Source organism: Suncus etruscus, chromosome 3 (genome assembly GCF_024139225.1).
Source record: "Suncus etruscus isolate mSunEtr1 chromosome 3, mSunEtr1.pri.cur, whole genome shotgun sequence".
Taxonomy (NCBI): Eukaryota; Metazoa; Chordata; class Mammalia; order Eulipotyphla; family Soricidae; genus Suncus; species Suncus etruscus.
Window position 1 is genome coordinate 96712189 of NC_064850.1, and position 12582 is coordinate 96724770.

The following is a 12582-nucleotide window of genomic DNA, read 5'->3' on the forward strand; positions in this document are numbered from 1 at the left end:
TCTCAAAATTATGCAAATTTTTGTAGTGAATAAAAATATAACTCATATTCATCCTACCAAATTTTGTAAAAATTTTGTAAAATCAACATATTGTACTTAAAATAATGCTATGGGAAAGGAAAAATATGTTCAAATTTGCTTCCTTAGAGGGAATGAGGCTGTATAAGTGCATAATAGAGACTTATTTATGGATAGTTTTACATGAACATAATCATAATAGCTTTATCTAATAATCCAGATTTTTTTAGTTGCTAATTTTTGAACAGAGGTAATAGTAGTCCTAACTTTCTGGTGAGCTAAGCAATTTAACATGTGAAATTTATTTATTTGTTTTCAGTTTGTGTGCTTAATCCTAGTTCACTGCTCAGAGATCACTTCTGGTAGAGTTGGGATAGTAATATGGGATGTTGGAGGATCAAAACAGAATCATCCATGTTCAAAACTAGTACTTTACCCACTGAACTAGCACGCCATTTAAATTTATCTATTTTTTTTGAGCATTTGCCTTGCATGCAACTGATCCAGGACAGTCACCCCTGAGCACCACCATCCATTTAAATTTAAATTCATTTTTAAAGATATGGAAAGGTAATGTCTAAATGGAATCATATTTTGTTAACAAAAGACATTCTACCTGATGGTTCTTTCTGTAAGAGGGAAACTGGCAGAGTAGTTTGAAAATTTAGATCCTGAAAGTAGTTCTCACTAATGAAACTAATTTTTCTTATTAAACCAGCAAGGAAAAGAGGTTTGAATATTTTAGTTCTTCCTAGATGCCTACTTTTGTAATGGGAAAGACACTGTATTTAGTAGAGCTATTAGGAATAGGCAGACAGAACAGAAAATCTGAAAACTGAGCTAACATCTGTGAGCTAGAATCTAAGGATGAGCACAAGACAGAGTATCTCACTCAAAAAAAGAAGACATTGTCCATAAAGGGCCAAGAATGCAAAATTTTTCTAGATCCCAACAAAACCGAAACATCTAAAATCCACACACATTAGTATTCTCCATAGAAAAGCTAACAGATACTAATTTTTTAGTGGGATTTAAGCAAATTATTAATTTTCTGTAAAGGAAAAGAAAGGTAAGTATATATCCATAGTAATCTACTTTAAAACTTTGAGAGGAAATGACCCCAATGGAGAGGGATCTATGAAGAATGCTAGAAAATTTAGATCAACATTTTTGAATTGAATTATGACCCAAAACATAAATGCTATTTTAACCTAGTAAATCATCAAGGTTTACCAAAATTTGGTATACGGGAAGCAAAATAAATCAGCATGTTCCTCAAGTTTCTGCAAAATGTGTGAATAAAAAAGTGTGTGGATTACTGGATTTTTTACCGGAATAACTGAGTCTCCATAAAACTGTAAACTCTTGCTTTCCATGGCTCTTTGATGGTTTGTCAGTACCCTCTTAACCTCTTAAGCAGAGAACGTTTTCTAAATTCAGGAAGGCTATACTTGGAACATTAAGGCTCATTCCAACATGCAACACATGCATGGGGATAGGAGGACTTAAGCTTCATTTATTATTCATGAAGCAGATGAGGAAAAAAGGACATCATATATATATTTCAAAATATTATAAACACCAAGCTTTTATAATGGAGTTCTGAAAAGGTAAGTGCTTCACCAAGAAAGCGTTTAGCCATATTCAAAAAACTTATGGAATGTTTTTGGTTGCCTCTATCATAGAACTTAACTCAAATTAAGTTTCTTGATATTTAAATATATTATACAAGAAACACTTATCCATCTGATATTTGGAACTACCTTCTGGAACCTCACTCCTTGCAGTTAAGTTTGAAATATTGGCACTAACTGCTACTGTCTTCCATAGAAAAAGTCATTCTTTCCCATTCAACACTTTTCAACAATTTTCTTAGAAAATTTTTCCACAGTTTACAGACAGATGAGTTTCCTTCACCTTCGTGCTTATGGAATAAGAAATGAGATTATTTGGATAAATAGCAAAAGATAAATCTCTCAAATTTTACTCATGCTGGAAAACTAGATGTATCAGAAAGGGGGAAGTTTAAAATTTGCTCTAAAAATATTACAACTGAATATAGGCTACCATTTTATAGCTTTCCCTTTCCCTGATAATACCCAATGTGGCTGTTTGTAAGTTTAGTCTGAAAAAAAAAATTACCCTTACTCCATCAAGAAATAGGTCCAAACTTAGAGTGTATGCTCAAAATATACATGATGAAATCATAACCTTATATTTATAGTCTTTTGGGTTGTGTAGGAAATTTTGTTTCCCAGGGAGTTTTTCATTGAAAAGGCCAGACATGGAAAGTGGGCTCAGAAGATGACTGGGGGAACATAAAATTCAAATTAGTTTTGCTTCTAACTATCTAATTGAACAGTTGTGTGATATCTTCCTTCCTCCTGAATCCTACCCACTTGCCCATGAGCTGGATCTTCTCCCCCATCCTCTTCACAGACAGTCCTTTTTTTCATCTTATCTTGCAATCCTAGAAATGAAAATTGGCCTTGTCGAAAGGAATCTGAATGGCTCCCCATGGTTCCCCCCAGCCCCCTTTTCTGACCCTGTTCTCTAAACTTCTTCCCCATTTTCACTGAGGGAGATGGTGTGGATCTTAATGGTTGGAATTTGATGGTTCTCTCCGAGGTTGGGGGTTGAGGGGCCCATGCAGCAGCAGACCTGCAGAAAGCTTTTACTTCTCACCCGAGCTGTGGTGCAGGTTGACTGGTCTTTGGGCACAGTAATCCGGGCTGACCCACGGTGCACAGAAGAAAAATATTTCCACTCACAGACTCCATCCGTTTTTGAGATCTTATAGAATGTCTCTCCAGATCCCACTGGGATGCGCACCAGGTCCTTTTGCTGTGCCTCCACGACATGGCTGGGTGGGTGCAGGGTATAGCCCAGGGCTTGCTTGGAAGACTGCCTTCTACGGAGACACTGGAATTTCAAGACGTTCTGAAAGGCCTTTTTAAACTCTTGACTGGAACATGGGTATATAATAGGGTTGATGCAGCTGTTTAGATATCCAAGCCAAAACGCGATTTTAAAAACTGTTTCTGAGGGTTTGAACTCAGGGAAGAAAGACCCTGGAAGAAAGCACACAAGAGTCATATATGTTATTTGCAAGCCAATAGGTTATTTGGTTAGAAAATCATGCAAACAAATCAATGAGGATTTTTTTTTTATATTTTTAAAGTTTTTCAGATGATTCCACATGCATTTGACTTTTTCACAGTGTAATGACTAAGCCCTACTTACATTATCCCTTGTAATATCCTCAAGTACCATTATTATTTGGTCCTTGTTTATGGTCGCAGGGCCAATGTGTAGATTATTTTTGGTCTCTGAGATAAAGTAACATGTTGCATCCACAAGGAAACTTTAAATAATAAAGGCATAAAATTTAGTATGAGTTTACACATGGAAATTGTTTTGTCTGAATTTACAAAGTAAAATTTGGCTTTTCGTGTTTAATTATTTTTCTTTGATGACACTTTTCATTTTATAGAGTCCATTTGCCTCAACAAATTCCATTAACTGTGGAATTATCAATTTCTTTTCTTTTTTTAAACATCACAGTTTATAAAGTTTTTCATAATACAGCTGTTCTGGGCATTCAGTGCTCCACCAGTTTCCCATCCACCCCTCAAGCCTGCTTTTTAGTAGGCATAAAATAATTGATCTTGTATTACTTGTAACAATATAATGGAAAATAGCATTATCAAACAATATTTCAGTAAAAGATATTTTTGTGAAAATTGTTATTTCTCACAATAGGGCAATGAAAGTCACTGTCTCAGGGCTTACTAAGCTGTTTGTTGCTAGTTGAATCTTCTGTGTTATTGTTTTTATTTATTGAACTTAGTTGGCTTCTATGCTAACTTCTCATCAAATTTGTTGCGTTTCTACTGGGTTGTCAATATTGTAGAATTGGAGATGTGGCCCAACCACATAAGTGCCTACATGCTCTAGGAATTTTAGGATCTATAGAATCTGGCAGGTAAGTTTCAGTTGCTTGGTTTGGCTTTCATCTCTTCTGAGATTAGTCTTGAAGCTGTGAAACTGGATTGTTGCTTACATGGTGGGAGTTGTGGGCTGTGGGTGTAGCTTCTGAGGTTTTACAGGAGGATGCATGAAGTGAGATAGGGTGCTCGCCCTCACTCCTAGAGGATTCCAGAGTTCTCAGCTCCAAAACAAGTATACCTGGAATTTCCCCGAAGTTTCACATCTCAGTATAGATTGGTCATGGAGTGAAGATGGGCCATTTGCATCATTTGTATGGAAGTTGCTGTGGGATGTCGGAGCAGGGCTTTGGCTGGTGGTGGTGGTTGTTGTGGTGGTGGTGGTGGTAAGGAGGTGGAAGGGTGGGAAACTTAGTCTAACCTCCTCTAGAGGGCATCTGTTTTCTGCCTGAAGACAAGTGTGCCTGTGAGATTTAGTGACTTGGCTTGGATCCATTCCAGGATTGGCATTCAGTTTCCCACAGTATTTAGTCAAGCATAATTTTCTATCATTAAAACATCTTTTTCAAGCTAGTCCCCTAATAAAAATTTTCCAAGTCATTGTTTATTTTCTTTTTTTGTCATTCATTGGCTCCCTATGTATAAAACGTTCTTTTCTGTCCTTTATCCAAATCTATCCATACTTCCTTCCATACCAGGATTCAAATTTTGATTGTTTATATTTTATACAGAAACCATTATATAGCTTTTAGTGGTAGAATAAGAAAACAGTGGAACCTGACAGTGGGAAGAACCAGGAATTGTATCCAACCATTCAATTAAAAAAACCTTAAATATGGTTAAAGAGATAATTACCAACATGATCGCTGTAGTGCTAATAGAGGAGAAAGAAACTTAGAACCTCTAGGGCAGTGTTTTTCAGTTTCTGCTCCCCAGAATTCTAGTTATTCTTAGAAAAGTCAGGTATCCAATGCCCACCTTTTTTTCTCTTTACGGATAGGCTATAAAAATGTCTTGGTGTATTTTTTGAGCTACTTTCCCTTTATTTCTCCTAACAGTTTTCAACTACAGTTTTATATATACAGTAACTTCTCTTTAAAGCAGGTTTTACTTTCTCTGGTTTTAGTAACTTAGGTAAAAAAATAAACAAAAAGTAGTTATTTGGTAAGGATGTTTAGTAAAAATGCATAATAAGTATTTTCTTAGAGTGAGATATTCATATCTCTTTTAGAATATATTTCTATAATTATTATGGTTATTATTAATATTTTAACATAATTTATAAATGCATATATATTATACAAGATTTAGTACTCTGTGGCTTCAGACATTTACTGAAGGGTCTTGGAGTTATCTTCTTTGGACAAAAGGGAATTTATTATCTTTTCAAGTTTCATTTTTCTTATATGAAAAAGAGACAAAATTTATTAATAATTAATTTTGAACAGCTTTGCACAATATTTTTTCTACAGACTAGGGTTTTTATTATAAAAATTTCTGTAAGGCTTTTATATGTACCATATTTATAAATTTCCATGTGATTATATAATTCTATACAATATAATAAAACTTTAATTATATAGTTATAATATATTATAAAGTTTTAATCATGTGCTTAATTTATCTGTTTTTATATACATAAAATCATAACAAACATTAAAATTCATTATGGAAAATAATTTACTGAAAATTAGTAGGGGAATATCATAACAATGATAAAACAAACCTAAATATTGCAAAAAAAATAGAAGAAAAATAGTATGGCAGTTGGTGGTCAGTGCCGCTGAGGTATGTTCCTTGTTAAGTTCAATATGGCTCTGGTATTAACAGTCACAGACTGACAGAAACACATATACATACAAGTAATGGTGTTTCTAAGTGTGAGAAATGATTATTCTTTTGTTGTTGTTTTGTTTTTTTTTGTTTGTTTTTGTGCCATGCCTGTCTTGCTCAGGGATTATTTTTGGCTCTGCACTCAGAAATCATTCCTGGCAGGCTCGGGGGACCAAAAGGGATGCCGGGGATCGAAACTGGGTCCGTCCCAGGGCAGCAGCATGCAAGGCAAATGCCCTACTGCTATGCTATCACTCTGGCCCTAGAGAAATTATTATTCTTTAGCTTTCAATTGTTCAGCATTGTCCTATAATAATCACATTTATGTTTATTTACCTAAAATATAAAAACACTCATTTAAGAGAGATAGCACCTATGTTTATTGCAGCAATATTTATAATAGGCTGGAAGCAACTTAAGTACTCATCAACAGATGATTTATATGTATGTGCTTCTTTCTATTGTAGTCTATCTCTAAAACTCCTCAGCTATGAAAAGATGAGATTCTTTTATTTGCAATTGTATAAATGGGTTTAAATAATACACAAGCTCTGCGTTATTTTACTCATTTATGGTGCACAGAAAAAACAAGTAGACAAACTAAATAAAATTAAAGTAAATTATAATTCCAATTATTGGTGATGATAAAGGAGTGGGAGAAAGGATGTATTAAGTAAAAGTTCATTTTTACCTGGTACTTCTGCCTACAAATTGTAGCTTTGCCTATCACTGCCCTTTATAGTTATCTCTCCATTTTTATTTTGCTTATTTATTATCCAGTTTTATGGTCATCTCTGTAATAGTATTTCACTCTTTCCTTCATTGTTACATACAATATTTCTAACATTCTATTTTTCTCATCATGCTTCATAACAATTACACTTTTTAATGATACACATAAGCAGAAGAGTTACTATTTCTCGAGTTTCTGTAGGTATGTTTTGCTCCTTATTAACCTCTGTTCAGAATTTGTTACGAAAGGAGCAAAGTGGTTTCAGTTTACTACCCCTAACCCTCTGTTCTTGGGTCAACTGATTCCTTGCATGTGACTTTTATCTGTTTAATTCTGAGGCTTTGGAAAAATCTTCCTCTTTTAAGAACTAATTCATTGAGTTTTCTTCCATTATTTAATCCACTACAAAATCTCTGACATTTTTCCAGGACCCTAAAACACGGGATCAACAAAAAACATGGCCAGACTGAAATGTATAATGTTCTTTATTTTGAACACAACATCTTCAGTATGTGGGTAATGCTTCCTTCAGAATTTTCAAACTTCGTTGCTGAGGCCTTTGGATTTCAAGGGTAAATTGAAAGTGATAATTTATTCATTTGGGAATGTTGAGGTTTCATTTCTGGAGTGATGATGATCTCTTGTAGACTTAGTGCAGTGAGAATGGCAGCTGTCCTAGTAAATCCTGGCCACTGTAGTCACATGTTAGCCAAAAAGTTACATCGAAGTTTGCTTTCAGTGCCCTTCATACAAGACATACCTGTGGTTCTTTTTTCCCTACTGTTGTCTTTTATGTTTTTATTTTATGCCAGTGTTCTAGTTCTAGTTCTAAAGTTGAGTAAGAACAAGAATGAGTTCTCAAATTTTAACCCAGTGCTAGTAATTAGAGAGTTACTCTTCAGCTCAATTGTTGCTTTCAGAGTTTGGTGACTCAGAATAAAAGTGAAAAGCTAAGCTTTCTTGTTTATAACCTCCAAGTTTCTATGCTTCTATGACTTACCTGAAAACTTGACATCTTAATGACAACTCTGAAAGACATTGAGTTGTACTGAATTTGAATTAACTGGCATTTTAGACTTCTAGAATGTGAATACTGTCATGAATTTAGAGAGTCGCAAGGTCTGTCAAAACCACCCTCCATAGAAGATATGAAGGCTGAGAAGGGGAAGTGGTTTCCACTAAATCACTGGTGTGTCACTCAGTCCAGATTAAAATCATATTGGTCCTTTTCCCATCATTTTCATGTGCCATTTAACAACATCCATTAAACAACATCATCTCATGCCATTGCATGAGAAGTTTTAGTAGCAATACATCTAGATGAAGTCACTGGATGATAAAAAGTTTTGAAGATATAATAAGAAAGAGTAGCATCAACAATTGCTACATCATTTAAAACAGTCATAATGTACTGTTCAGGCAGACACAGGGCAAAGAGGATACTGAAAAGATTCATCATCAGGGTTTCTCATTCCTAAAATTGAAGTTTAAATGATTTCATTAAAAGAATGCAGACTCCAAAGGAGAAGTTAATGTTATGTGGCAATGAGAGAGAGTAACCTCTAACTGTATCTCATTGTTTAACGAGGGTCTCTTTCTGTGTGCTGGTCTGAGTCTACTATGATTGGTACATGAACAATGAACATAGTTGAGATACAAGCTGTCATAAAAGTAGGCTGTCAATTCCCCAGACTAACTAGTTTACCTGTGTCAAACAATCTCCAGGCCAGATCTATTGCTAACTTACCAGAACGAATCTCTGCCTTTCACTGAACTAAACCACACTGCAGAATCTGAATGTGAGGTAAGAGCAAAGTTTCTTGTCATCGAGTCTATAACATGGCTCTGTGTAGGGATAGTGGCTTGGCTCTACTGCAGTGACGTGTCTGAGATTTCCAGAGGGTCAATCAAAGACAACCTTGGTTATCATGTTTTCAATCAAACAGGAATATCAAAATATCCAAAATGATGACCAGGAATATGTAAGAACATTGCCCAGAATAACTGTTGACTGGTCATGTAAGCTCCAAACCTAAGCTCTATGGATAGATTTGCCATAAAATTTAAGCAATTTAGGAAGGTTTAGGTCAGCACTGTAAGACTGAACAAATGTTTTATCTTCTGGGCTTCTCATCTGCAAATGAAAGGTTTTGAATTGGGCTTCCCCCATGTTAAAATAAAAGTTTCTACAAAAACTGAAGCAATGAAAGTAAAAACTGTGCTGTATTAAGTGGGATGATTGAAAAATTCACTGGGAGGTGCCTGAGAAGAAAAGATTCACAAGAAGAGAGGGAGAGGTATTCTGTTATCATCCTAGATGTCTAAGTCTGAACTGGAGGCAAAGGAGAACCAGAAGGACATGGTTAGGGGTTGTTATGAGAGATACATGTAAATAACATAGGCAGTGTTTTGAGGCCCATGTCCATGACTTACATCAAGCAGAAATGACATGTGAGGCACATCATGATCTAGACTGCTGGTTTCTCCAGAGCCCCAGTGCTCCTTTGTTATTGCAACTACACACATGTTCATCAAGGACTTGTGTGATGATGTCAGTTATCTGATCATTTACATGGAGACAGTACAGGAGGGAAGCAAATGATAGATGCAACGAGGGCAAAATATCAGAAATAACCAAAGGGAGATTTTTCAAGGGGTTCTGTAATATAGATAAGGGAACTTGAGATATGAGAAATTAGCCAAAATATGCCTATCATTCTTTTTTTTTTTTGCTGACAAAAATAAAATTCTATCATCGTTATTCAAGATCCTTCATTATTTGTTTTCATCAATCTTATGCTGTCTTCTCCCTGATCATTAAACTACTTAACAAATAATTCCTTTAATAATTGCTATGCTCTAGTTGGAAAAATACAGCAGATCTTTCCAGTGCCTTTGGCATTTATGTGATATGAATATTTCCAACAAAGTCTTGTTAAATTGAATTGCTACTTTAATTATTTTTATGGTTTGATAATTTTTTGGTTCCATTTTCTTGAACATAAATCTTAAGTACAAGAATTTTTTTCATTTCATTGTTATTTTCTTTATTTCTAGTAATAGTTTACTAACCTGTAATAGACTCATAAAAATACTATTGAATAGGGGGCCAGGCAGTGGCGCTGGAGGTAAGGTGCCTGCCTTGCCTGCGCTAGCCTAGCACGGACCGCGGTTCGATCCCCCGGCGTCCCATATGGTCCCCCAAGAAGCCAGGAGCAACTTCTGAGCGCATAGCCAGGAGTAACCCCTGAGTGTCACAGGGTGTGGCCCCCAAAAAAAACAAAAAACAAACAAACAAACAAAATACTATTGAATAAAAGGCACATTCAACCTGGTGAGTATAATATTTCTATAGACATACATAACTTCTTACCACTCATTTATGTCTTTCCAGTGATGAACACAATTTCAAAAATTGCATAACATTTGTTAATGTAGGAAATCACATTTTGAATAAAACTCTAGTAACAACAGGAAACACACAAAATGAGAAAAAGAACCTGTCTTAACTCACATCCCAACCCTGTATCTTCCTGATCTTTATGACACTCATTTATATAAACAGAATATTTTAATGGATAATTTTATACAGCTGCTCAGGCACTTTATAAAACTATAACTTTCAGTATTCATATTTTATAGGGCACTGTAGGCAAAGCTGAGGCCTTTAATGGACCTCATACTAGTGATATGTGAATCCAAAGCAAGTATCACAATTCTGAAGCAGATAAATAAAAACAATCTTGATTAGTCTCCTCAGGGAGAAAGCATGAGAGCCTTTTAAGCCATGTCCCTTCACACAGATTTAAGCTAATGCAGGTTCCATTTTAAAGTTCTGCCAGGAAGGACATGGGTGAATTGTCTGGCTTTTATGTTGTAAGAAATTAATAGGGAACAGGAAGGTAGACTTTTAGTTTTTCACTGCCTATAATAATATCTAGTCTGAATATTCTGGACAACTTACTGGTTGGAAGCCAACACCAGGTCCTTTAACTGACTATTGGGTCACCTCCAGGCATAGGCCCCTAGATGCAGGAACAATCCTCTGGGAATATCCCTTTTAGCCATTCTGTTTAAGGTAGAATATGAGTAATGGTGTGCTCTCCACTCTGAACTCCCACATCCTCATCTCCCTGGACTGTGAGAAACCAAGTATAAAGGTTGCTTCTGAACTCTTTCTATTTTGTTCCAGCTCAGCAGAGTGCCTTACTTAAGAAAAAGTTGGTAGCATTCAAACTATGATAAATATATATAGGTATTTTAATTATTTATTTAAAAAACATCTCTTTTGAAGCTATAATATGGCCTATATAGATTGACTAATATACAAATTCTAAACTAATTCTAAACGCATAGAGGAATCAAGGAAAATTTACACCTTAATTTCAATTACTTCTATTGTGTTAACATTGGTAAAATCACTACATTTACTTTGAGTGCAGTGCACACTTCTGTAAATATTTATAACCACACCACAGCCACCAACAAAATACCAATAACCCTCCATCATTTTCATTGGACTCTTTTTTATCCTTTGCTCCCAACCACCTTCTACCAATCTGTGTTCAACTGTCATGATCCAAGGGTTTTTTAGGCTTGATTTACCTTTCTCTCTTTCTTTCTTTCTTTCTTTCTTTCTTTCTTTCTTTCTTTCTTTCTTTCTTTCTTTCTTTCTTTTTTTCTTTCATTCTTCTTTCTTTCTTTCTTTCTTTTTTCTTTCTTCCTTCCTTTCTTTCTTTCTTTCTTTTTCTCTCTCTTTCTCTCTTTCTTTCTTTTTCGCTCTCTTTCTTTCTTTCTTTCTTTCTTTCTTTTCTTTCTTTCTTTCTTTCTTTCTTTCTTTCTTTCTTTCCTTTCTTTCTTTTCTTTCTTCTTTCTTTCTTTCTTCTTTCTTTCTTTCTTTCTTTCTTTCTTTCTTTCTTTCTTTTCTTTCTTTCTTTCTCTCTCTCTCTTTCTTTTCTTCTTTCTTTCTTTCTTTCTTTCTTCTTTCTTTCTTTCTTTCTTTCTTTCTTTCTTTCTTTCTTCTTTCTTTCTTTCTTTCTTTCTTCTTTCTTTCTTTCTTTCTTTCTTCTTTCTTTCTTTCTTTCTTTCTTTCTTTCTTTCTTTCTTTCTTTCTTTCTTCTTTCTTTCTTTCTTTTCTTTCTTTCTTTCTTCTTTCTTCTTTCTTTCTTTCTTTCTTTCTTTCTTTCTTTCTTTCTTTCTTTCTTTCTTTCTTTCTTTCTTTCTTTCTTTCTTTCTTTCTTTCTTTCTTTCTTTCTTTCTTTCTTTCTTTCTTTCTTCTTTCTTTCTTTCTTTTTTCTTCCTTTCCTTCCTTCCTTCCTTCCTTCCTTCCTTCCTTCCTTCCTTCCTTCCTTCCTTCCTTCCTTCCTTCCTTCCTTCCTTCCTTCCTTCCTTCCTTCCTTCCTTCCTTCCTTCCTTCCTTCCTTCCTTCCTTCCTTCCCTTTCACTTTCTTTCTACTTTCTTACTTTTCAATTCTACACTTGTCTAAAATGTAATTTTAAAAGGCAATGGAGCATGGCACTGTTTTTATTATAGACACCTTTGAGAAAAGAATTGACCATGCATATCATCTTCTTTCATAATGAATGCATAATGAAGTTGGTTATTCTGAATACTTTGCTTCTTTGAAGCTTCATTTAAGGAGTCGTTGCATTTAAAGCATTGCAAGAACATGATCATATCCGACAAAAAACTTAATATGATTTACCTGTTTCTGAATGTATAAGCATTATGTATGTTTCAATAATTCATGAACATTATTTATATTCTATTTGTGATTCATATACAAATTTTGATTAAAATTGTTTTTGAAATAATTTATGATCACCTCCTATAAATATCTGAGGCATGAGGAGCCCAACTTAAATCTAGGCTACAATTAGACAGAAATATAAACTCACAGAAAGAGTAAATAACTTAGTGAGACTTATGTAGTCAGAAGATAAAATTTTGCCATTAAATTTCCAGTTTAGAAAATTTTAATTAATAAAGAGCATTTTTTCAATTGAAAACTAAAAATATCTCCAATTATTTTGGAATACTTAAACTGCCAT

At 34.6% G+C, this 12582-nt stretch overlaps 1 protein-coding gene across 1 annotated transcript in view; it reads right to left on the minus strand.

Moving 5' to 3' along the window:
- Positions 1-2545: 2545 nt before the first annotated feature.
- ADRA1A (adrenoceptor alpha 1A) overlaps positions 2546-12582 on the minus strand; it is an 86711-nt gene continuing 76674 nt past the window's right edge. Inside the window, exon 2 of the mRNA XM_049769460.1 lies at positions 2546-3089. Coding sequence (XP_049625417.1) covers positions 2572-3089 — 518 coding nt within the window. The 3' untranslated portion in view covers positions 2546-2571. The remainder of the gene's footprint in view (positions 3090-12582) is intronic.